General features: G+C 59.3%; 1 protein-coding gene and 1 long non-coding RNA gene across 3 annotated transcripts; one reads left to right on the top strand and one right to left on the bottom strand.

Annotated features, from left to right (window-relative positions):
• Positions 1 to 5,469: 5,469 nt before the first annotated feature.
• MNT (MAX network transcriptional repressor) lies at positions 5,470 to 22,516 on the top strand. 2 transcript variants are annotated; one of them, XM_055258426.2, is made up of 6 exons: positions 5,470 to 5,927; positions 11,080 to 11,659; positions 12,222 to 12,263; positions 12,413 to 12,524; positions 18,501 to 18,693; positions 18,891 to 22,516. In XM_055258426.2, the coding sequence occupies exons 1-6, from the start codon at positions 5,855 to 5,857 to the stop codon at positions 19,655 to 19,657; spliced, it is 1,767 nt and encodes a 588-aa protein (XP_055114401.1). In that variant the 5' UTR covers positions 5,470 to 5,854; the 3' UTR covers positions 19,658 to 22,516. The 2 variants fall into 2 exon arrangements, with proteins under 2 accessions (XP_055114401.1, XP_055114403.1); XM_055258428.2 differs by lacking the exon at positions 5,470 to 5,927 and adding an exon at positions 10,317 to 10,469.
• On the bottom strand, positions 7,573 to 13,706 carry LOC134735309 (uncharacterized). Its single transcript, XR_010118390.1, has 3 exons — positions 13,534 to 13,706; positions 8,681 to 8,940; positions 7,573 to 8,240 (listed from the first exon to the last, which is right to left on the bottom strand). It is a non-coding gene; the product is annotated as an uncharacterized lncRNA (long non-coding RNA).
• Positions 22,517 to 23,819: the final 1,303 nt, after the last annotated feature.

Raw genomic sequence — 23,819 nt, 5'->3', positions numbered from 1 at the left:
CTCTTCCAGCTATGACATCATGTGAGGCTGCAATTTTTTTTTTTTTTTTTTTTTTTTTTTTGAGACAGTATCTTGCTGTGTTGCCCAGGCTGGCCTTGAAATCCTGGGTTCAGGCGATTCTCCTGTCTCAGCCTCCCAAGTAGCTGGAACTTAGGGCGTGAGCCACCGCGCCCAGCTTCTGGAAAGGACATGAATGAATGGGGAGGTGGAACCTGATTGGACCTGTTCTGTGAGTTCAGGAGAGGTCCTCTGACAACTCACTTGGGGTGGGGAAAGGAGGTAAAGAGTCCTGTGGAAACTTCTGGCTGTGGGGACCCCATTTCACTGATGATTGAATGGATCCACCTCTGTCAAAGGAATTCAGAGTCCCGCTCATCATTCAGACTGGGGGAATCAGGCTCAGTTGACTGGCCCAGCCTTAAATCCACTGAATTTCTTTTTATCTCTGCATAGAAAAACAGGATTACAGTTGCTTCTCACTGTCCAATGGGGATTGGTTCCTGGAACCCCCGAATACCCGTCCATGGATGATGCTCAAATCCTTTACGTGTAACCTATGCACATCCTCCCATATCCTTTAACTCATCTCTGTGCTATTCAAATACTTCATACCATGTAAATGCTGTGTAAATAGTTCTTGTGCTGTGTTGGTTTTTAAATTTGTATTATTTTTTCTTGTATATTTAAAATTTTTTTTTCCTGAATATTTTTGATCCACGGTTAGTTGCCTCCATGGGTGCGGACCCACGGACACGGAGGCTGCATCTTCTAAAATGAGCATGGCGGCGCCCTCTGGGTCCTCGTGTAGTCCTGTCTCTGGTGCTGCGTCCAGCACGGCGGTGAACAGCAGAACTAATCTTCTGCAAGTTACCACATTGGAGTGGACTTCCGCTTTGTTTCCTTCTGCCCCACTCTGGCTTACCAGAGACTCCCTGGCCTTGGCCACAGCGTACCTCGCTTAGTGCTTGGCACCTCAGGCACACAATAAATATTTATGAAATGGATCTTCTCTGGTATGTCTTGAGTGTACTAGTCTTCTGTTTTTTCCTCTTCATCCTGCAGCCAGCTTCCTCCCATGGGTCTTGTTTTAATGATGGTATGTGAAAAGCTCCTTAGCTGCTTGCAAAAGATGAGACATCAGGCTTGAAGGGTTGGGACACCTTCTGAGATCTACTGTGAACATCTGTACTTTTGGCTTCACGCCCTTTCCCCCATCTCATGAGTCAGGCTTTGTAGGAGTCAGGGCACTGATTTTCATAGCTCTTGGAGTTGATACTTTGTTGGGTGAGTGGTAGGGGGATAGGAAGACAGTTCCACTAAGGGGATGTCTCTGGCTCAGCATATTAAAAAATTGGAGAATTGGTGCTTCTTATTGTGGTTGGTGAAAAAAAAGAATAAAAGATTAAAAAATTGGAGGACATAATGGAATTTGAACTGGGTGGTGGGGTGCACAAGACTCGGAGGAAGACTGAAAACGGAAACCCTCTCGTGAGAAACTCACAATGATGGACAGCCCAGCTTTTCTCCTGCTCAAAGGTACTAAGCACCTAGAAGCCATGAAGAAACTTAAGGAACAGCCGGGCGCGGTGGCTCACGCCTGTCATCCCAGCACTTTGGGAGGCCGAGGCAGACAGATCACTTGAGGTCAGGAGTTTGAGACCAGCCTGGCCAACATGGTGAAACCCCGTCTCTACTAAAAATACAAAAATTAGCCAGGCGTGGTGGTGCATGCTTGTAATCCCCGCTACTCCGGAGGCTGAGGCAGGAGAATCACTTGAACCCGGGAGGCAGAAGTTGCAGTGAGCCGAGATCACACTACTGCACTCCAGCCTGGGCGACAGAGGGAGACTCCATCTCAAAAAAGAAAAAGAAACTTAAGGAGCATCTTTTTAGAGATTGCTGGCCTTTGGATAATCCCCCAAACCTGCTAACCTTTCTGCTGAAACCAAAAAGACTTATTTCTCTTTCTCTTGAGTGAGTACAGTTGCCAGCTTCTATCCTGGCTCCACCCCCTTGGAACAGGAAGCTGGGGCTAAAATGTTAAACAGCCCTCCTATTCATTCCCCTCTTCTTTCATGCCCTCACGTCGCCATTTATAGGTATCTCCCACCCCGACTGTCCATTCCCCAACTGGGGAAAGCTTGGTTGATGAGGTATTCTTTTTGGCCATTTTCAGGCTCCTGTAGGCAACAACAGGCCCAGAAACAGCCTCTCCCCGCCTTTTTTTTTTTTTTTTTTTTTTTTTTGAGACGGAGTCTCTCTCTGTTGCCCAGGCTGGAGTGCAGTGGTGTCATCTCGGCTCACTGTAACCTCCACCTCCCGGGTTCAAGTGACTCTCCTGCCTTAACCACCCCAGTAGCTGGAATTACAGGCGCCTGCCACCACGCCCAGCTAATTTTCTTTTTTCTTCCTTTTGTTTTTTTAGTAGAGACAGGGTTTCACCACACCACGTTGGCCAGGATTGTCTCAAACTCCTGACCTCAAGCGATCCACCCGCCTCGGCCTCCCAAAGTGCTGAGATTACAGGCGTGAGCCACCGCTCCCGGCCTGCAGCCTCTCTTCTAAACCCTTGTTTTTGTCTAACATCCCCTGGCTGCTGTCCCCACATGACCCAAATAAACAGATGATCATGTGAAGCCAGTAAGGCTGTTTGTTTTAAATAGCAAACATCTCCACTAAGCTCTGGGGCAGATGGAGTATTGGGGGCAGTGGAGAGGCTGGCATTCAAATCTGTGTTCACTCTACTCTTCTGCTTCCTCACCCCTGAAGTGAACAGTGGCTTAAGAATACTGCCTTTCAGAGAGGTGCCTACTTACTGGTACAGAGTTGGCCAGTGACAAAGAAGAGTGTAAAAAATTAAACCTCAGCCTTCAGCAGAAACTCCAGGGCTGTATGAGTGCCTGGCCACCTGAGGACAGCAGGAAGGGACAGCTGGATGGAGCACTGCGCACCACGGTGCTGACCCCCACACAAAATAAGAACTTGCCCAAAAGCATTAACTCAGGTCACTATCATGTACAGATGCGGCTCCACTTAGGACAGGTTTCACCAGCCATAATCCCATCCCAAATTGAGGAGCACACGCTAGATTATCACTTTTAACAACCATTGCAAACTTGGAAATTCCTGTCAAACCATCACAAGTCAGGGACTGTCTGTATACTGCTTAGAGTCCCTGTTCCACTGCCGCCTATATATTATATTGCCTTTGAATTTTCCATTTTCTCTAGTGCAGAATGGGCCAGGCCCAACCATACTGATGACAAGTGGCAGACCTTAAAGGAATCAGTGTTGGAGCCAGCACAGATCTAGCCCTCCCAGCAAAGGGGCACTCATCCCATGGAGAAGAACTGGGCTGTTCCGTTCTAATCCGCCTTTGCTCCAGCTTCATCATAAGCAAAATCAGTGGTACCTACCTGGACATTTGTGTGTGTGGCGACCTCTCCATGCTCAGCTCTAGATGCTGGGGCATGAAATGTGAAAAGATCAGAGGCCTCTGTAGACTAGCGCTGGTAAACAGCCCCTTCCTCCGGTTCACGAAGTTCTTGATTTCCAGGATCTGTGCAGATTTCCCCCCGCCAGGATGCATTACGATGCCCTCAAAGGAAAGGAGTAAAGCCAGCAAACATTTTGCCTGCTTTCTATGTTTCTAGCTCTCTTCCAACTAGTCCCTAAAATAGGAACGCTCCGAGGGTGCCATGTGATGGAATGGATTGGCAGGGCGGCCTGCCTCTCAGCCTCATGAAGATTTGCTTTCTGGTTCTGTGTGATGGTGAAGCCGCGGCTGAGGAGTTCTAAACCCACTGGCACTGATTGCCCCCCACTTCTTGGACCGGTTAGAAAAGAATGGAGCCTGGGGCCAGAACTGAACCGAGGGGTACTGCCCCTGCACTGGCACAGCACAATCGACATGCTCCGGGACGCTCCAAATAAGCTTTCAGCCGCCTGGAGTCTATCGCTGCCGCTGTACCAGTGTGGTTCGTGTGGCTTCCACCGAGGAAGCAGAATAGCGGAGTTGGGTCTCAGGTGAAGATTTTTGTTGCCCCAATCACAGTGTGTTGAGTGGTCAGGGTTGCTATTCCTCCCTGGCATTTTTCTGATTGGGGACCCTCCTCCAGAACTGGCTTCAGAGTCGTCCCTGGGGTCAGGGAAGAGTGCCCCCGCTTCGGGAGAGAGGAGCAGGTGGAATACGCAACGACCTTAGGCGAGTCCTTGGCCGTCTCGGCCTCAGTTTCCTTATCTGTGAAGTGAGAGGATTTAGGGGCAGCCGGCCTCAAAGAGCTAACTCTCCGATTGCACCCGGGCTCCCCTAAACACTCGAGCCAGGAAGACACGGGCGGGCGGGCGGGCGACGGGGTCCCTCACTCTGGGGAGCGCGGTTCCAGCCGGCCGCAGCGGACCCCGCCCCCGCGCCCCGCCCACCGCCGGTCGCCAGGCGCGGGGAGGGCCGGGCTTCCGCCCTCCACGTTGTTGTTCCCGATTTGGGCCACGCCCCCCGGTCTGGGCTGCGGGCGTTTCGTGTTCCCCGCCCCGGCCCCGGCCCCAGAGCAAAGGGTGGCCCATGGGGTGGCACAGTCCGTATCTCCACCCACATCGAATACGCGTGGACAAAGACTGGAGTCTGGGGGAAGGAAAGATAAAGGCCTGGTTTTAAATGGAGGGTGGTGAAAAGGAATGGGGAGGCCAGGGCACGACTGCGGGATTCCCCTTACGGCATCCCACCCTGGGTTCGCCCAGTGGCCCCATCCGCACCCGCGAATGTGACCTGCAGACACTGGCCCTTTAAACCGAAGGCTGGCGGCGCGGGGTGTCCATGTGGAGCTGCTCCATGCCGTGTTGTCCTGCCCGCCCATTGGCCCGCGGCCCGGTGACGTCGCCTAATAGGATGCGAACGCACTGCGGGGGGAGGAACGGAGACAAAACGCGGAGCCGGACTACCGCTCCGCTCCGTCCACTGGTTCTCTTGACAGTCTCCAGCCGCCGGCAGCTCCGCCCAGGGGCGGATCCCGGGGGAATTGCGACAGCCCGGCGATTGCGGGATTTAGGTCGCGAGTGGGTGGAGCGTGGAGACCCAGGGTCAGGCCAGTTTCTGCCATTCCCAAGGTTTCCCTGACCCGGAATATCCTGATTGGAACTCTGTTAAATCTTGAATTGTTCACCCTTCCCTCCCTCCAGCAGGACAGATTTCATGGTGAACGACCCAAACGCACCGCCCCGGCCCAACTTGTGGCTTGCAGCCGGGGCGGGGCCAGCAGGAAAGCGGAACCGCGGCGCGCACACCGCGCTCGGACCTCTCCCTCCCTGTCCGGGCCACGTGTGCGCGCGCCGGCTCCGGTGGGCGGGGCCAGCAGCGCAGGACCCGCCCCTCCCTTCGCGAGACGCCGCGGCCCTGCGGGCGGGGGCTCCGGTCCGGGCTTTGGCTGTGGCCCCGGTGTAGTAGCGGGGGCGGCGGCCGGGGGCAGCGCGGCTCCTTCCCTTGTTGTGTGTGTCGGTGCCTCCTCGCCATCTTGTTGCAAAGCCCTTTCTTGTCGGCGGGACTCCCGGGGGCCGCGGGGCGGGAGGCATCGGAAGGGAGGTAGAGAGGGAGGGGAAGAAGGGAGGCAGTGCCGCCTTTTTTTTTTTTTTTTGCATCCCATTTTTTTAAATTTGCAATTTTATATTTTGCAAATATTTTGAGAGACATTGATTTTTCTCCCCGTGCTCCCCCGTTCTTCCCTGTGGAGTGCGCTGCGCCGCCCAGCCCTGTCGCCCCCCGGAGGTGATCCCTCCCTCCTGCCTGCCCGCCAGCCTGACCTGTGCCCGGCTCGCGGGCCGCAGCCTCGGCCCCGGCGCGCCCCCGGCAGCTCTCGGCGCGATGAGCATAGAGACGCTACTGGAGGCGGCCCGCTTCCTGGAATGGCAAGCGCAGCAACAACAGAGAGCACGTGGTGAGCGGCCGGGCTGGGCCCCTGGGGCACTGGGGAAGGGGAAGCGAGTGACCCCGGTCCCTGAACCCACGCGAAACCGCGGACAGGGCCCCTTCCCGGGCGGCCTACGGAGCCTAGCAGCGCACGGCTCCCCGCGAGAGCCGCCGCCCGGGGAGGGGTGATGTGGGCAATGAAATTAATTAATGAATTCATTAACATGCTGCGAGGGACCTGGCTCCTGCGGGCGCTACCCCGGCTGCCTGGCACCCCTGTGCCCCTTCTGTGGGGGGCTGCTTTTGCGTGGGCCAGCGGAGCCCTCGGTGGCACTGAGGATGTGTGAGCCGGGGGGTGGGGTGAGGAATGGTGTTGCGTGGGGGTGGCAGGCTCGCGTGTGCGTGCGTGTGTGCACGGGGGATGTGTGATGTGAGCCTCGGGAAGAGCAGATGAACGGACGTGTACACGGGCGTGTGTATAGCACACGAGTGGGCGTGTGTGTAACGGAGTGGGGGTGGGGACTACTCTACGCCGAGCAGCTCTTCGGCTTCCCTGGCCCCGTGGGGAGGGTGCGGGGGGCGCTCCCGGCAGATCTACGCGCCGCTTGGGGCGGAGGCGGCCTTTGCAGAATGAAATGACATCGCGTGTCTTATGATCCTGGCCAGCCCCGCCTGACCCCGCCTCCCAGAGCTGGGCTGGGCCGCGCGTCCGGGGTTTGGGTGAAAGCCGGGCTAATTGGGCGTTTGCGAAGTGGCCCGCGGGTCGCTGGGGGACAGCCCCCGGGCCCCCCTCGCTGCGCCCCGCTTTAGCCAGTGTGGAATGTGGCGTGTCTGCGCGTTCCAAACCCGCTCTCGCCTGGAATGTTGCGTGTGCCTGCGTTCCGAGCCCGTTGGTTACACCGGGTGGTGACGTGGACGGGCTCCGCCCCCGACCACGTGCACCGGGGACACTCCTGCTGGGGACGGCGCGGCCCGGCCCCTCCTCACCGCCTCGCGCTCGGCCGGGGGCGGGGCCTGGGCGGGGCTGGCAAGGGGCCTTGCGCTGGGTTGGGCCTGGGCCCGAGCCCGGGCCTTTGGGCACCTCCCAGGGAGAGCCTTTGCCCTGCGAGGGAGGAGCCGAGCTCACCTGTCGGCTCTCGCCCCTAACCTCCTGTGTTTGATCCCGAGGCAAGGGAAACCCTCAGAATCGCAGGGCAACGAGACATTTAGAGCTCACATTTTTCCACTGACCCCCAAAACGTTCCAACCATGCCCCCTGGCATCACCCGGGGCCACGCTGGAATGAGCCAGGATGAGAAAGGGCAAACTTCGGCGCTCCTTCGAAAGGGAAGAGACTAATGACTCCTATCTTCACGCGCCCTGTTGGTGGTCCCTGGCTTCAGGGTGCTGCAGAGGGGCTGGCGGGAAAGACCTCCCTTTTCCAGGGTGCTGCCAGGGCCTCGGCTCTGGAACGGTGTGTGTGCAGGACCCGGGGACTCCTGTGCCCTCCCCGCCCCCCAGAATCCCCCGGCAGGGTTGGTTGTGGTGGAGAGTGCTTCGCCCTCCTTTCCTTTCTCTCTGCCTATTGTTGCTTCAATGATGAGTCATGCAGGAGGTAGTAGTGTGTTGTGTGCGCGCGCGCCGCCGTGTGCCGCCGCCGCGGCGGGCGGGGGTGGGGGAAGGGGGGAGCTGCAGCGGGCAAGGGGCGGGGGAGCTGCGGGGCCGGCGGCCTAGTCGGGGCGACCGGCCTCTCAAGGTCAAGAGTCACTGGAGATATGTGAGACTCAGATGCCTGGGTTTTGCAGAAGTGATGGGCGGGGACATCGCCCACACTCCCCGCCTGTTGCCTTGGTGGTCCAGAGCGGGGTCTGGCCGTGGAGAGTGCCCGTGGTGACCAAGAATGTCCTACGTTTGGGCACAGAGGTCAGGGGAAGACCGTGCACAAGGTTTGGAGAGACTAAGTCACCTGCTGCCGCCATCAACACGTTGCAGTTCGAGTACCCACTGTGTTTAGGCCGAGTTCAGCGGCCTGGTCACAGCTTCTTGGTGCTGGTCAGAGGTCTTTGGAGATGAGTGGGTGCGGAAAGCCAGATCTACTCAAAAACTCATGTACAGGTGTCCGGAACCGATCCCAGCAGAATTCATTTTCTTCTCCCTCTTGAGGTTCTGTCCTCTGAGCTGGGGCAGGACGAATGGAAGGAAGGGCATGGCAGGTGAACCTGCTGACCAGAACGCTTTCCTGGGACCTAGGACCAGCTCTGGACAGGGATCCTCTTGTCCTTTCTCCCTTTCAACCGCAAGCATGGGTTTCTGACCTAGACCAGCCAGTTTGCTCACATGAGGACCCTGCAGACGTGTGTGCCTGTGAGAGAGGGAAAAGGGCAGAGCTATCCTGGTGCTCAGCCGGAGGGCCTGGCCTGGTCATTCCTAGTGTTCATGGAGGTGGCTCACATGTAACTCTTCTGCCTTGTTTGGAGGGAGTTGGTTGGGGTGTCCAGAGGCCCCTGACCAACTCTCCAAGGCTTACCCTGGGCCTGCCTTAGGCACCAAGCCCCCTGTTTAGCGTGCAGATGAGAGAATTCCCGTGGCTGCTGGGGCCCACCAGTGTGGACTCCTCCACCCCAGCCCTGTGAGTGCAGAGCGCCTGGGCCACAGTCGCTTGGGAAGGTTGAAGGGAGCACACTGCCCATGCTCTTGACTGTGGGCTGAAGCCTTGGCCCCTGGGTCACTGCAGAGGGGCATGCTAAATTCTTTGGGGGCAGCCTCTGGGTGGAGCCCAGGGAAGCATGTGAGGGGGTGCACCCTGTCTGGTGGATGTGCAGAACATTCTTTAAAAGAGCCTAAGCGCAGGGTGCTCCTCAGGGAGCACCAGCCACCACCAGTTTGGTGGTTCTCCAGTGCGCAGGGAAAGGGTTGCCGCTGGGTGGGAAGGGTCAGGAAGCTCTGGTGGGCTGGATCTGGCTGGGTGCAGCTCCTCTTCCTCACCACCTGTGGAGCTTTTTCATGCTGCTCCAGGTGTAACTGCGTCCTTCCTGGCACCTGTGAGGTGTACCTGCCTGGTTCTGGGTGAGAGAGGGCAGGTGAGAAGGAGGTTGCCACCTCCCAGGTGAGCTTTGGGGTTGCTTTAAAATATAGGGAATGGGGGTTGGCTTGCACTCTAGGGTCCCATCTGTCCTTGTGACTCAGGGAGGGCCTTGATTGTCCCTCTGCCTATAGAGAGTGGAGTCCATGTCTGAAGGCCAATGAAAAGTTAGGTCTGTGTCAGCCAAAGGAATGGAGGCGGGGTCTGTGTTAGGCCCTGGGATCCAGAGCCTTGTCTTGGGGTAGGGGAAGGGGCTGGGGACTACTGAGGTTGTGCCCGACTGAAAAGGGCCCTGTCACTGGAACTCAGCAGGCTGCTTGGCCACTGCGGTCTGTGGGAAGCGGGAGCGCAGGGCTGGTTTTCTCCCGGACATAACCTAAGGCCTCCCCGCACTGGAGCAGGCCCGCACCGGCCTGGCATCGCCCCTTCCCGAAGGGCTAGGGAGATCTGAAAGAGGCCCGCTGGCTAGCCCAGCCCCTGAACTCCGGCTGCTGGGAAACCACTGAGGCTTCCCCTCCCAGGACGCTTCCCCCTCCGCTTCCTCCTCGGCCTCTTCCCTCTGCGGGAGGGCGGGGCTGGGAGCAGGCCTGGCTCACACTCCAGTTGTTGATTGGCCAAGGGGCCTGAGGCCTCAGGTTTTCTGGGGCCTCTGAGCCAGTAAGAGTGTGGGAGGTGGGTGCTCTTCTCCCCAGGGGGCCTTAGCCGACTCCAGTCCCCCGCGCCACCCCTTGCCCGGGTGTTTGGGGCGTGTCCACCAGCCCGGGCTGTCTGCTGCGTTCGTCAGCGGAGCGGGGCGGGCGTCCGGGGCCAGAGGAGAGGGCTGCTTGTCCCGGCGGCTCCCTGGAGTGGGGGCTGCAGACTCCAAGGGCTTGGGCCAGCCCCGTAGCCGGGGAACCAGAATGGTGGGGCCTGGGAGAGGACGAGGCAAGCTGGAGATGGAGGTGCCTCCCCTTCCCCTGTTGGCAGCCAGCTCCTGAGTGGGCCTTGCCTTCCTGCTGGGCTTTCAGCAGAGATGCTGAGCGGATGGTGGGGTGCACTGCCCTGCTCAGCCCCCATTGAAGAGCCCAGCCCATTCTTGTTTGGGAGAAATGGTCGCTGCTCTACCTCCTCCTCCTCAGCTGCCCTCTCTCACCCAGAACCAGGCAGGTGCACTTTCCCCGGTGCCTGGCTGGACTGGTTGGGTATTTGTATTGTCTCAGGCTGAGCGGGGTGTCACTGAGGATGTCAGAGGATGCTTTAGGCCTGAAGGACGGGACATGCTGGCGCTGCTGCTGGTGGTGGGGGGGATGTTGGGGATTTGGGAAAAATGAGTTATAGCACGAGAAGGGTCAGAGAGGGACTAAGTGTGTTTGTTGAATGCTCCCTGAGGAAAACAGGCATTGGGACCTAGCCTCGGAGTCAGGAGTGCTGGGCTGTTTCCACATGTGTGAAACCAGGGTGATGTTCCTGTCCTGCCTGTGATGTGACGTGGGGCTCTTGTGAGGATCCAGGGACCGTCAGCACTTCCTTGTGAGCATGGCAAGCGTCCTCCAGGGGTCAGGAGGCTTGCTGTGGGACCTGCAGCAAATCACTTTGCTCCCTGAGCTTCACTGACTTCATCTGTGCCATGCAGGCACTGCCTGCCCTCTAGAAAGTGCTTGGTAAACATTGTTAAAGGCCTTCCACGGAAGCTGGGATCTGTCAGCACACCCCCTTCTCTGGTGTGAAGTCTTGGGTGGCTGGGCCTCTGCCTGCCTCTCCCACCTCGGCCCTGTGGCCTCTGACCCTCGATGCCCTCACCCGCCCTCCTCCTCACTCTGCAGGCTGGCAGGTGGCCTGCAGCACCCTCTGACAGCTCTGCTCCACCCTTCCAGGGCCGCCTGTCCTGCCCGCAGCCCGGACTGTCAGCTCCCGTGACTGTCCTGTTCCCTGGTGGTGGGAAACAGGTCTGCTCAATTTGTTCACTGCTGTGCCCCGGCACTTTCCCCCGTGCCTGGCTGGGCTGGTAGACTATTTGTGGTGTCTCCCGCTGAGCAGGAGTGTCACTGAGTACTGACTGGGTTAGGGTCTGAGGACGCGTTAGGGCTGGAGTTCTGGGGCCCCGCTGAGACCCCCCCCCTCTTGTGTTCTCTCTGCGTAGAGGAGCAGGAGCGGCTTCGCTTGGAGCGGGAGCGGGAGCAGGAACAGAAGAAGGCCAATAGCCTGGCCAGGCTGGCACATGCCCTTCCTGTGGAGGAACCCCGCATGGAGGCGCCACCCCTGCCTCTGTCTCCGCCGGCTCCCCCGCCGGCACCCCCACCACCACTTGCCACCCCTGCCCCACTGACTGTCATTCCTATTCCTGTGGTGACCAACTCCCCTCAGCCTCTACCCCCACCCCCACCCTTGCCCCCGGCAGCCCAGCCTCTGCCCCTGGCGCCTCGTCAGCCGGCCCTGGTTAGCACCCCTGGACTCAGTATTAAGGAGCCTGCCCCCCTGCCCAGCAGGCCGCAGGTGCCCACCCCTGCTCCCCTACTGCCGGACTCGAAGACCACCATTCCAGCCACTGGCAGCCCCAAGCCTTTGCAGCCCCTCCCCACACCTATCCTGACCATAGCGCCACACCCTGGAGTCCAGCCTCAGCTGGCCCCCCAGCAGCCGCCCCCACCCACGCTTGGGACCCTGAAGTTGGCACCAGCTGAAGAAGTCAAATCCAGTGAACAGAAGAAGAGGCCCGGGGGGTGAGTGGGGTGTGGCAGGGTCGGGCTGGTGGGGGATAGGAGAGCTGCCCATCCCCTGGGCTGTGTGCAAGACAAGGTGCCCTCCCGGGCCGGGGCTTCAGAGGTGTCTCCTGCCTCCCCAGCTGAGAAGTGCCCCCTGTATGTGAACACGTCCTCACTGTGCCCATCTCTATCCTGGAAAGGAATGTCCCATTGCTCCCTGTTCCCAGGCTTCTGTGTTTTCTCACGCACTCCAAGGCTGAGGACTATGGCATTCCCAGGCCTCTGGACAGAGTATGGGCCTCTTGGGTGAGGGCTGGGGTCAACCGGCTGCTTCTGAGTCCCAGGAGCCCCCCCTGTCTCCCTCCTGGTGGGACGGAGGGTGACAGGAGTTGTGATTATGAGCACAGACGTGCCCTCCAGGGGGTGGGCGCAGCATGGCACAGGGCGAACATCTCCCATTCTGCTTTGAGACAATGTTGGGGACAAACAGCCTGTGTCAATTTTGGGGGTGGCGGCGCAGGTTAGGAAGGCCGTCTAATCGAGTCTTCCTCCCTGAGCCTCCTATCTGTCTGGGTTTCAGGATCGGAACCAGAGAAGTCCACAACAAATTGGAGAAGAACAGGTGTGTGTGTGTCTGTGTGTGTGTGTGTGCGCGCGCGCGCGCGCGGCCCGGGCCCCGCCGGCCCTCGGCCCCAGCTCCCCCGGGTCCTGCCTCCCCCCGTCCCAGCCCCGCCCCAGGCACCGCTGACCGGCGCTCGCCCCTCTCTCCAGGAGGGCCCATCTGAAAGAGTGCTTTGAGACCCTGAAGCGGAACATCCCCAACGTGGATGACAAGAAGACCTCCAACCTGAGCGTGCTGCGGACGGCGCTGCGGTACATCCAGGTATGGGGCCCAGAGGCGGGCGCCGCACAGCTTCCCCCGCCCTCCCTCTGCCGCCCCTCCCCCGGCCGCGCCCCGCCCCGCCCTCACGCCCAGGCGGCTCCCCCGCGCCTCCCTCCCGCCTCCACGCGGGCGCTGAGCACATGGCCCGGCTGACGTCAGCGGGGCTCCCTGCCCGGGAGGGCGCGCGTGCGCAGAGGAGGGCGCGGCTCCCCTCCCGCGCCGCTCCGGAGCCCCCGCAGCCTTGGTGTCCCCGAGGCCGTGAGGCGCGCGCCGTGACGCCTGGTGCGAGTCCCGGTGGCGGCTCCCGTTCGCGCGTGTTGGTGCAGCCGCGGGAGGGAAGGGCATGGGGCGGCCCGGCGCCGCCTCCTCGGCCGCAGAGCCTGGGCGGGAGCCCAGATTCCGCCCGAATGTCTGTAGCTATTTGCGGGGAGGGTTGGGCGTGGTCCCTGTCCACGCTGCGGCGCGGGCCGAGCCCCCTTTACCCCGAAGGAGGAAGGTCCTTTCGGAGCGCGCGTGGAGGCGCCAAGGCCCGAGTGTGGGGTTACGCCAGGGGCGGGGGAAACTGCGATTTGACTGGGCGGCAAACAGCCCCGGGGCCGCCGAGACTGAAACACGTCACGCTTTCCTTCCTCCTGGGCTAAGAAGAGGGGGTGTCCCTTTTTTTGGGGCCCTCTCGGCTGCGCGTCCCCTCCCTTTGGGCGTCGCTCCCTCTGCAGTGCTGGGGCCGGGGGCGCCGCCACGTCAGGCAGTTGCCATGGCGGCCTGAGCTTCGGTTTCCCTGGAAACCGGCGGGGCTTCCGCGCGTCGAGCCGGAGGCTGTGGGGGATGGGCCGGCGGCCGCGGAGCCGTTGGGGATGGAGGGACGTGGGGCTCCCAGCCCGCGTTGGGCGGGGTGGGCGGCGAGCCGGGACTCTCCTTTTCCACCCTCTGAGGAAGCTCCGGGGACGGCGCGGCGTCACGGGCCCCGTGGGAGGGGTGGCGAGGAGGGTCCAGCGCGCGAGGAGCCTACCGCGGGGCGCCGCCCCTCCCCCGGCCTCGACCGCGGGGTCACAGCCCTGAGGTAACCGGAGCCTGACTTGCTAAGGGAGGGGCTGAGGTGCTGCTTCGCAACTGCTCTAGGCGGGCAGCTCCCTCCCAGCCTCCCGCGAACGCGCCCTTCCGCCCGCCCTCCTGGCCAGGGGGCGGGGCTGGCGCGCCTCCAGGCAGCTTCCGGGCAGCCGGGAGGGGCGGGGCCGGGTTCGCGGATTGGCTGCAGCGGGGGGGGGCGGTGCTCTCGAGTCGCGGAGGGCGGGGCAGCCGGCGAGGGTGACGCAGGGAAGCCGCGGCCGCGTGGGTGCGCGCGTGCTTCGGGGTGGGGCCTCGGGGCGCCAAGCGGGATAGGGCCCCGGAGGCCGCGACAGGCCGGTGGTTTATTTCTGGAACGGTTTTGCAGGACGTGGGCTTGGTTGCAGTTTAGTCGCAGGTCTGGCCGAGGGTGTTCATGCAGACACTTCACTGCACTCCCGACATTCGCTTAGCTATTATTTTTGAGAAATAGGAAGGACGGCACGGCGAGTTCCTCTTTGCAGATACTACTTGCAGAGGGCGCCTTGCGTAACGTGTGGGTTTGGAAATGAATCGGAAGGAGACTCAGCGGCAGCCGCAGAAGGAAGCTCTTGAGGAGCTGGGCCCGGTGAAGTAGGAGCCGGGGTGGGCCTCACTCAGGCTGTCCAGAAGGGACACCCATTCTGGTGCTGGTCACAGAAGCAGGAAAGTCAAAGGCCTGTCTACAAACCATTTATTCATTTATTCATTGAGGTGCTTTTAGCGAAGTCTCTGCTTCTGGGAGAATGGTGGCGAGCAAGTAAAAAAGCCTGGGTCTCCACCCTCCCAGACTGGGTCTTGTGGCAGATGGTGAACAAGTCATTCTCAGAAGACGGCCGTATGGGCATAATAGGGACCGGGCGGTGGGATCTGTTCTGGGGAGGGAGGATAGTTGTTCCTGAGGAAAGGACCTTTGAGGTCTCAACCTGCAGGATAAGTCTGGGTGGCAAGGAGCAAAGTGGAGGCCAAGAGCCCAGGGGCAGCCCAGTTTCTCCAGCAGGAGGGAACAGGATGCTTTTTGGAAATAAAAGGCACGGTGGCTCGCATCTGAGTCCCAGCTACGCTACTCGGGAGGCCAAGGCAGTAAGAGCGCTTGAGCCCAGGGAGTTCGAGGACAGCCTGGGCCACAGAGTGAGACCTCCGTTTCTAAGAACAAACACAAACATGGTCAGGAGGGTGTCACTCAGAGACGGGCAGAGTCAAGAGCTGGTCCTGAAGAGACCAGTGGGGCTGTGTAGACTGGGGGCTTTGGTTGTTTGCTGAGAGCAGGAAGCTGTGGGAAGAAGGCAGTGGTCCCCAGCCAGAATCCAGAGTGGCTTGGAGGTGGTCAAAGGTTTGAAGACAGCCACAGTAAAGTGGACAGAGACAAGAAAAATAGGTACCAAACCGTGCATCCAGGTAGTCACAGAAAGGAAATGGGTTTAGAATGAAGCAATGTGGGTTAAAGTTAGATCCTGGGGAAACCTTCCAGGGGCCTCTAGGCCTGTGAAGAACTGGACTAGGTGAGAAGGGGAAGCTTTTGACTCATGTCACTCCCTGGCCCAGAACTATATCCTACCCACAGGTGGGTTGAGTTCAGGACTGCTGCTTCCAGCCCCCAGCAGCCAGGTTCAAGTGAGAGCTGACTCACCTAGGGCCCTTTGTTAGAGCCTCAGAGCCAGGTGAAAAGCCACACACAGGCTGGGCGCCATGGCTCACACCTGTAATCCCAGCACTTTGGGAGGCCAAGGCGGGTGGATCGCCTGAGGTCAGGAGTTCAAGACCATCCTGGCCAACATGGCGAAATCCCATCTCTACTAAAAATACAAAAATTAGTCCTGCCTGGTGGCACATGCCTGTAGTCCCAGTTACTTGGGAGGCTGAGGCAGGAGGATCACTTGAACCCGGGAGACGGAGGTTGCAGTGAGTTGAGATCACACCAATGCACTCCAGCCTGGGTGACAGAGCGGGACTCTGTCTCCAAAAAAAGAAAAGCCACACAGGTGTGTGTAGGGGCAAGGGAGTTTCCTACTGTCTTTCTAGCAGAAAATGGGGAGAAACTGTTAAAGCCAGAATGAGGGAGGGCTGTGTGTGGCCTGGGACTGGCAACAGAAGTGTCAAGCTGCTAGATTTCAGGCCAGTACAGAGCACGGTTCTACCTGGGTTATGCGTTGCCGGCACTAATGGTTCGAGACATCTGTCACTGGTGAGGGCAGAAATGTATGCAGGAGGGGGTGTGGGAAGCTAGCCTCACTGGTGGGTGGGGTTGGAGACTTTGCCAGGCCTGGTCAGGAAAAGCTGCTACAAAACAGCAAAACTGCTCCTAGCGCAGCGATCCCCAACCTTTTTGGCAACAGGGAGTAGTTTCCTGGAAGACCATTTTTCCATGGAGAGGGAGGGCGAGGCTGGTTTCGGGATGGAAGTGTTCCACCTCCCATCATCAGGCATTAGTCAGACTCGCCTAAGGAGCACACAAAACCTAGACTCCTGGTGTGCACAGTTCACAGGAGGGCTCCTGCTTCTGTGAGAACCGAATGTCCCACTGATGTGACAGGATCAGAGCGCCATCGCTGCTCACCTCCTGCATGCGGCCCTGTTCCTGACAGGCCACGGACCAGTGCCTGGGGTTTTGGGTCCCCTGCCCTAGGGGATGAAAGAAGGGAAACCTGGGTCTAATGGGTTACTGTGATTCTCCCTGCGATGCAGGGAAGAGACAGGACAGAGGTGGGAAGGAACATGGTCACCAGGAGTCGGGACAGCACCCTTCCAGATCCTTCCCCTGGGGCTGAGTAAGCACCCTGCGCATAGCTCTTCCTGGCCGCCCGTGGGCTCTGGGATCTAAACGGACTACGCAGCCATCCTCACCTTCATTCACAGCTGGGACAGGGACAGTGTGTGTTGAGGCGGAAAGACAAAGCATGTATGTGAGAGACTTTGTATGAGCCGGTTCCTGAGAAAGTCCTATCTTTCAGCCTCATATTTACTGCCCAGGCAGATGGGGCTCTTTTCATTTCACCCCCCGGCTTTTTTTTTTTGAGACAGAAAACTTAATAGAAATTTTGTTTGCAGTTCTTACATTCTCAGTGTGAGCCAATCTGGGACCCACTACCCCACCCAGAAGTGGCCCAGTCCTGGTGCAGGGGAGGAAGGGGGGGGTGGAGTGAGAAGAGCCCCATTTTCCCTCAGTGTCAGGGGGCTGGAGACGCCACCCCCTTCTCCTGCCTCTGGGCTCCAGGAAGGAGTGCAGATGGACTCTCAGGCCTATGGCTCCTCCTCCACACCACTGTCCCCCAGGTTGGAGGGGAGTGAGAGAGAAAGGGAGAGAAGGGGACAGAGGCAAGAAAAGGTGTTGATCAAGAAAGGCGAGAATCAGGGTTGAGGGCTGACGGAAAATCAAAGATAAAACACTAGTAGGCCGGGCTCGGTGGCTCGTGCCTGTAATCCCAGCACTTTGGGAGGCCGAGGCGGGCAGATCACCTGAGGTCGGGAATTCGAGACCAGCCTGACCAACATGGAGAAACCCTGTCTCTACTACAAATATAAAATTAGCCGGGTGTGGTGGCGCATGCCTATAATCCCAGCTACTCAGGAGGCTGAGGCAGGAGAATCACTTGAACCTGGGAGGCAGAGATTGCGGTGAGCCGAGATCATGCCACTGCACTCCAGCCTGGGCAACAAGAGCGAAACTGTTTCAAAAAAACAAACAGTAAAAGAAAATTGAGGGAGAGTGGGGGAGGGGAATATAACCAAAACCCACCCCAAATCCAAACCAGCCTCGGAAAAAATGGTGCGGTGCCCGGAAGGGCTTGGAGGCAGGAGGATGTGGGAGACAGAAGGACAGTGGGGGAGGTAGGGGCTCAGATGTGGTCTTGGAGCATGGGCAGATAAAATCTAGGGGGCAAAGGGAGGAGGATCTGTGTGTGATGAGGGCAGACGGGGTTCAGAGAGGGAAACCAAGGCGGGCTGGTGAGTTGTGTGTGTGAAAAGCCTGCGGGTCCCGCACCTGGACACGACCAGTAAGCCTGGGAAGCTAGGAGCTCGAGAGCAGGCCAAGAAAGGGACTCGGGAGGCAGCAAGGACACGTGTCGGCATTGCCTGGTGGACACATTGGTCATGACATGCCTGGGCGAAAAGCTGCCAGCAGGGAGGTCTGTGAGACTTGAAACAGTGCGATTGATGAAGTGCCGGGTTGGAACATGGGAAAGACTTTGAGTGTGGAGGGGGCTGGGTCATGGGATGCAAGAGCCATTTCTCATGGATGGGGGTTGTTCAGCCCAGGGAGTCTGGAGGGCAGTGGGCAGGGTGATGGGGAGCAGTGTGTAGGTGGAACCTTGTCGAGAATCGTCAGGCGGGCACAGTGGAGAGTCGCCCAGGAGGTCGGGGAGCAGGTGCGGGGAGCAGGTTGGGGACCAGCAGCCAGGAGGGAGGCGAATCCTGGAGATGAGACGGGGCGAGGTCGTGTCACTGCCTAGTGGGTCATTCTCCAAGGATGTTGAAGTTACCAGGGAGACAAGTGAACGGTGAGGTGGAAGCGCAGGATCCTGGGGTTCTGTAGAGGGTAGCTCGAGGCAGAAGTGTGCAAAGTGAAGAGGCTGCTGGAGGAGGGATGGGGCGAGAGGCGGAGAAGCCCCTGAGGACGAGTTGTTGTGAAGGACAGGGAAGGACCCGCACACCTGGTTGAGCTTGCTTCAGTGGTGCCTGTCCCAAGAGCCCACACTCCTTGGGACGCTGGGCCTCGCTGGGCAGGGGCATGGACCACAACAGATGCGGTCTCCAGCAGCCCCCATCAGGCTGGGCCCGCTGGTTGCCACAGACCTGTCTCTGTGGGCCAGCTGGTAGGGAGAGGTTTGTGGGGGCTTTGGGCCCCAAGGCTGCTGCTCAGGGTGTCCTGCTGTCCCTTACTCTGTGCCCCAGTCCCTGAAGAGGAAGGAGAAGGAATATGAGCATGAAATGGAGCGGCTGGCGCGGGAGAAGATTGCCACGCAGCAGCGGCTGGCAGAGCTCAAGCACGAGCTGAGCCAGTGGATGGACGTACTGGAGATTGACCGCGTGCTGCGGCAGACGGGCCAGCCAGAGGATGACCAGGCCTCCACCTCCACCGCCTCTGGTGAGCCCCAGCCCCCACGCTGGCCCCACAGCCCTCAGATGTTACACCTTAAATTCCAGCCTCCCTGGCCAGGCTCTTGCCTGCTAGAAAAGATGGCCCCAGCCCCATCACATTCCCACACCCCCACGAGCGTCTACGCCTCCAGCCACTTGCTTTCCCGCCCTTCTGACCTGCTCCCTGCCCCATGTTCCCCACAGAGGGTGAGGACAACATAGACGAGGATATGGAGGAGGACCGGGCGGGCCTGGGCCCACCTAAGCTGAGCCATCGTCCCCAGCCGGAGCTGCTGAAGTCCACTCTGCCACCCCCCAGCACCACCCCTGCGCCTCTGCCTCCACACCCACACCCTCACCCCCACTCCGTGGCCCTATCTCCTGCCCACCTCCCCGTGCAGCAGCAGCAGCCACAGCAGAAGACCCCCCTGCCAGCCCCTCCTCCCCCACCGGCTGCCCCTGCCCAGACACTGGTGCCAGCTCCAGCCCATCTGGTGGCGACGGCTGGGGGTGGCTCCACGGTCATCGCCCACACAGCCACCACTCACGCTTCAGTCATCCAGACTGTGAACCACGTTCTGCAGGGGCCAGGCGGCAAGCACATCGCCCACATCGCCCCCTCGGCCCCCAGCCCTGCGGTGCAGCTGGCGCCTGCCACACCCCCCATTGGGCACATCACCGTGCACCCTGCCACCCTCAACCATGTGGCCCACCTGGGCTCCCAGCTGCCCTTGTACCCGCAGCCCGTGGCAGTGAGCCAGCCCGTGGCAGTGAGCCACATCGCCCACACCCTCTCGCACCAGCAAGTGAACGGCACAGCTGGCCTGGGGCCCCCGGCTACTGTCATGGCGAAGCCGGCCGTGGGGGCTCAGGTGGTGCACCACCCCCAGCTGGTGGGCCAGACCGTGCTCAACCCTGTGACCATGGTCACCATGCCCTCCTTCCCAGTCAGCACGCTCAAGCTGGCTTGAGGACGAGGCCACTCAGAGGCCCCCAGTGGGGACAGGGACGGGGACCTGTCCCCCACTCTCTCACCCACCAGCTCCACACATTCCAGCCAGGCCCAGGCCAGCCCCCCCCACCCACCCCCAGGCCTCCTAAGGGAAGGGGGTGCAAAGACTCTGAGCCACGGGAGGGAAGGGCCACCCAGGAAGTTGGGCACAGGGCAGGGGGCCACCCTGCTGCGCTAGGACTTGGTAAGATGACTCTGAGAAAATGCGAGACTCTGATGGAATGTGCCACCTGTCCGGCCCAGTGCCAGCTCCAGTGCCGCTCCTGCTTCCCTCCCTACCCTCAGAAATCAGTGCGATGTGGACGTCACGCTCCCTGACTTCTCCCCTGCCCTGCCCCGCCTTCCTGTGCTGCTGCTGCTGCTGCTATTGCTGTCTGGTGAGGTGGCCCAGGCCCCCGGCTTTCCTCTGGAGCCTCGGTGTTCTCTTCCCAGGCCTTTGGAGGGGAAATGGGGGAAGCAGAACTGAAGCCACTTGGCCCAGAAAGCTGCTGACTGGGGTGATAAGGGGCCCTGCTCTGAGCACAGGTGACAGATCATAGGAAGTGGCTGGTCTGGAGTCCCACCCGGACAGGTGGGGCCCCAGCCTGGGGCTTTCTGACCCGATTGCAGTCACTGTGATTCGTTACCGTAGAAACTACTTAAAATGATTCTCTACCAACAATAAACCAAACCCAGCCACTGCCAAGCTTCCTGTGCCCTCAACCCATTCCCTGCCACTGGGCTCTGGACCTCAGGAGGGCAGGCTGAGGTGGGGAAGGAGGGACTCGGCTGTCCTGCCCCCTTCCCCGTCCCCTGCAGCCTGGGTCTGGATGGGAGGAGAGCCACTGGACCTCTGTCCCCAGTCCCCAGCCTTGGGCTTGGCTCTTGGCTTCCAGAAGGCAGCAAAGAGGGGCGCTGTCCTGCGTTCAGCCCCTGATCTCTGACCTCTGCTGAGTGCTGGGCACTCCTCCAAGGGACAGGTGGGCCTGGCGGCCTGTGGGTTTGGATGCCTCCTGCAGTTTGGGAGACATGGACCAGCATCTGGTCTTGTTTCCAGGAGCATAGAAGCCACATCGTTGAGACATCAGGAAGGTAAAAACCCAGCGGCTTAGCCAAGTCCTAAGCGTGTCCCCAGACCAACCCTGGGACCTGTACAGAACAGAGGGCTGGAGCTAGGGCTGCTGCTTCTGCTCCAGCCCCTTTGCCTCTGTCCTCCCATCCCCTCAACACCCCACTTCTCCAGGGGACACTTTTGAATGGACCCTCCCCGGGGAGCTGCTGAGCAGCACCACCTTTCTCTGAGAAGAGGTCCTTGGTTGGGTCAAGGCCAGGGCTGAGCGTGGAAGGGGGAGGAGTCAGGGGCTCTGTGTTAGGGTGTGGCTTTCTCTGCCTCTGGGCAGCCTGCTTTGGCCTTTCCTTGTATGTGGATGTTTATTACAAGTGGCTTTGTGTCAGACACGCTCGGCTCCCCACCTGGACGCACACTCACCAGTGGCCTTTCAGTGTAGCGGGAGGAAGCCAGTGTCCCTGGGTGTGAAGTTCACACTGATGGGCTGGGGCAGGGGCCTGGGCCGGTGAGGGGGACAGGAGGGAGGGAACAGAGCTGAGGATTTTCTGGAGTGCCCTGCAGGCACAGAGGAGGTCAGCAAAGGTCTTGAATAGATTTTCTCTTGAAATAAAGAATCCTTAGATGCCTAAGAATTCCCTTCCCGTTCCCTCCTGGTCCTGGATACCTCCCAGGGGACTGTTTCCTTATTTCTCTCTCCTGGTGTGGGTAAAGGGACAGTTACAAACCAGGTCACCACCCTCAGAGGCTGAGCCCTGTGCCCACCCCAGCACAGCCACCTCTGCCAGACCCCCTGGCTCTGGGAGAGCCAGCTTTGCTATTCCCATTGTGACAGTGATGGCAGGCCTGACCCATGGGACAGTTAGAGCAGCGTCGTGGAGCTCGCCCCTCCCCTCAGCCTGCCCACCTCTCCCTGCATCCTGAGGCCAGTGGCCCCCGGGCCTGCACAGATACCTCATCATCCACCCGCTGCCCCTCCCCGTCCCTGTCCCCCAGCAGTGGGGGCCTGCAAATCTAGTGCCGAATGACTATGTCCAGATTGGTGACGATGGGTGTTGCTGTTGTTCTTGTTGTCGTTTGTGAACGCTGTGATGCTGTGTGCCCAAGTGGGCAGCCACCACCCAGCCCTTCCTTGGGCTTCTCCCCCTGAGAGCTGTCGGGACCACATCTGTCCTCACCCTGTGGGACCGCCTGGCCCTCCCTCCCTAGCCCTTCTAGCCTGGGACACACACACACGCGCACACACACACACGCACACATCTTACCTCTCATGCGTGTTTTACCTTTTGATGTTCAGAGTGGCTCACTGGCTGGGAGTCCTTACCTCGGGGAGAGGGGGAGGTTGGTTCCTTGCGGGGGCCAAAGAAGGCAGGGAATGCCTGGAGGGTAACTGGGGGGTCACCACGACCCCTTCTCTCTCCAGAAACAGCTGCTTCTCCCCCCATCCCAGGGTCCCACCCCCAACCCCCAAAGAGGTGGCCCTTGTTTACAGTGAGGACTCGGCCACTGTGTCTCTGTTTCCTGAAATATAAACTGTAGCGACCCCAGACTGTAGAGATTTTTATGTGTTTGGGTATATCTGCTGTGTGGGAAAAAAAAACAAAAACTACAAAAACCCTAATTTTGTACATACTGTATTTTTACTATTGAACTGTATTCTAGTGGCTGTTCATGCTCCAAGACTTTAGTTACCGAGACATGAATACTATCCATGTAATAAGCACTTGCCTGGAATAAAATATAAAACCGAAATAAACCTGCACTGAAACCTGAGATGGAGCTGCCAGCCTGCAGCATCTGGGTCATTTTATTGCAAAAGGAGGCTGAGGCCTGTGGGGAAGCATGCGGCAGGAGCGGCGAGATCACCTGTCTCGACCCTGTTTGCCCAGCAGAGTCCTCAAGCGGCTCTGAGCTGGTGCCTCCGCCGCTCTGAAAATGGCAGTTCTGGTCGGTGTGAAACTTCTGCAAAGCTTCATATTTCCTCAGACCATTTTACAAGCATTATCTTGTTTCATCTCTCAACAGCTAAGTGAAGTAAATAAGCAAGACTTAGCCCCATTTTGGCAGATAAGGAAACAGGATTGAGGTGGCCCAGTGACTTGTTGAGGCCACACGGCTAGCTGGAGACTTCGTTGGAGCTGCAGTCAGACCTCTCAACTGGGCACAGAGTTCTTACCCAGCATCTGCCACCTTTGTGGCACCTGGGGCCAGTCCTAGACTCGGATCCAATAAAAAGGTACAGGGGAGTTGCCCCAGGATCTGGGCATAGAGGGTGAGAGCTTCCTGAGGAGCTGCTCTGGGGGTGTAGTTATGACAGGTCAGCCGGGGAGTCCATAAAGCTGTCCTCTAAGGGAAAGGAACAAGGGGAAGAAGAGGCTGGAGGTCAGGGGCAAAGAGCTGTGTTCTCAGCGGGGCTGGAAGCCCCTTGTCCCTGTGGCCGTGTCTTCTCTCCCTGGGCAGGCTGTCTCGGGAGGAGGCAGTGTGGGAAGTGAGGTCAGGGAGCCACTAGCTGGGCCTTACTGGAGACCAGGCTGGGCAAGGGGGCCCAGTTTCTCATTTCCACCCTGACGGCGCCTGTCTGACTCCCAGTCCCCACAGGGGAGACTGACTCTGCATCTCTTCCTGAGGTGGGGTGGGTAGGGGTTACCCTTGAGGAAGGGAGTGATGTCTTGGGTCCTGTTCTCTGAAAGAGAAGGGTTGACTTCAGAAAGTTCAGGCCGGGCGCGGTGGCGCATGCCTGTAGTCCCAGCACTTTGGGAGGCTTAGGTGGGCGGATCATCTGAGGTCTGGAGTTCGAGACCAGCCTGGCCAGCATGGCAAAAACCCGTCTCTACTAAAAATACAAAAATGAGCCAGGCATGGTGGTGCATGCCTATAATCCCAGCTACTCAGGAGGCTGGGGCAGGAGAATCGCTTGAACCCGGGGGGCGGAGGCTGCAGTGAGCCGAGATCGTGCCACTGCACTCCAGCCTGGGAGACAGAGCGAGACTCTGTCTCAAAAAATTTTTTAAAACTTAAAATGAAAGTTCGGAATCCAGTCCTCCCCACTGCGCCTGCCCTTTTCACTTGTGAGACG

This window comes from Symphalangus syndactylus, chromosome 20 (genome assembly GCF_028878055.3).
Source record: "Symphalangus syndactylus isolate Jambi chromosome 20, NHGRI_mSymSyn1-v2.1_pri, whole genome shotgun sequence".
Lineage (NCBI taxonomy): Eukaryota > Metazoa > Chordata > Mammalia > Primates > Hylobatidae > Symphalangus > Symphalangus syndactylus.
This window is presented reverse-complemented; position numbering and strand designations above follow the sequence as displayed.

Bases quoted from the DNA above. Each gene is read 5' to 3' on its own strand.
- MNT (XM_055258426.2), top strand. From the start codon at position 5,855: ATGAGCATAGAGACGCTACTGGAGGCGGCCCGCTTCCTGGAATGGCAA. The intron at 5,928-11,079 runs GTGAGCGGCCGG...CTCTCTGCGTAG, and splicing joins GCAACAACAGAGAGCACGTG to AGGAGCAGGAGCGGCTTCGC. The intron at 12,525-18,500 runs GTATGGGGCCCA...TCTGTGCCCCAG, and splicing joins CGGCGCTGCGGTACATCCAG to TCCCTGAAGAGGAAGGAGAA.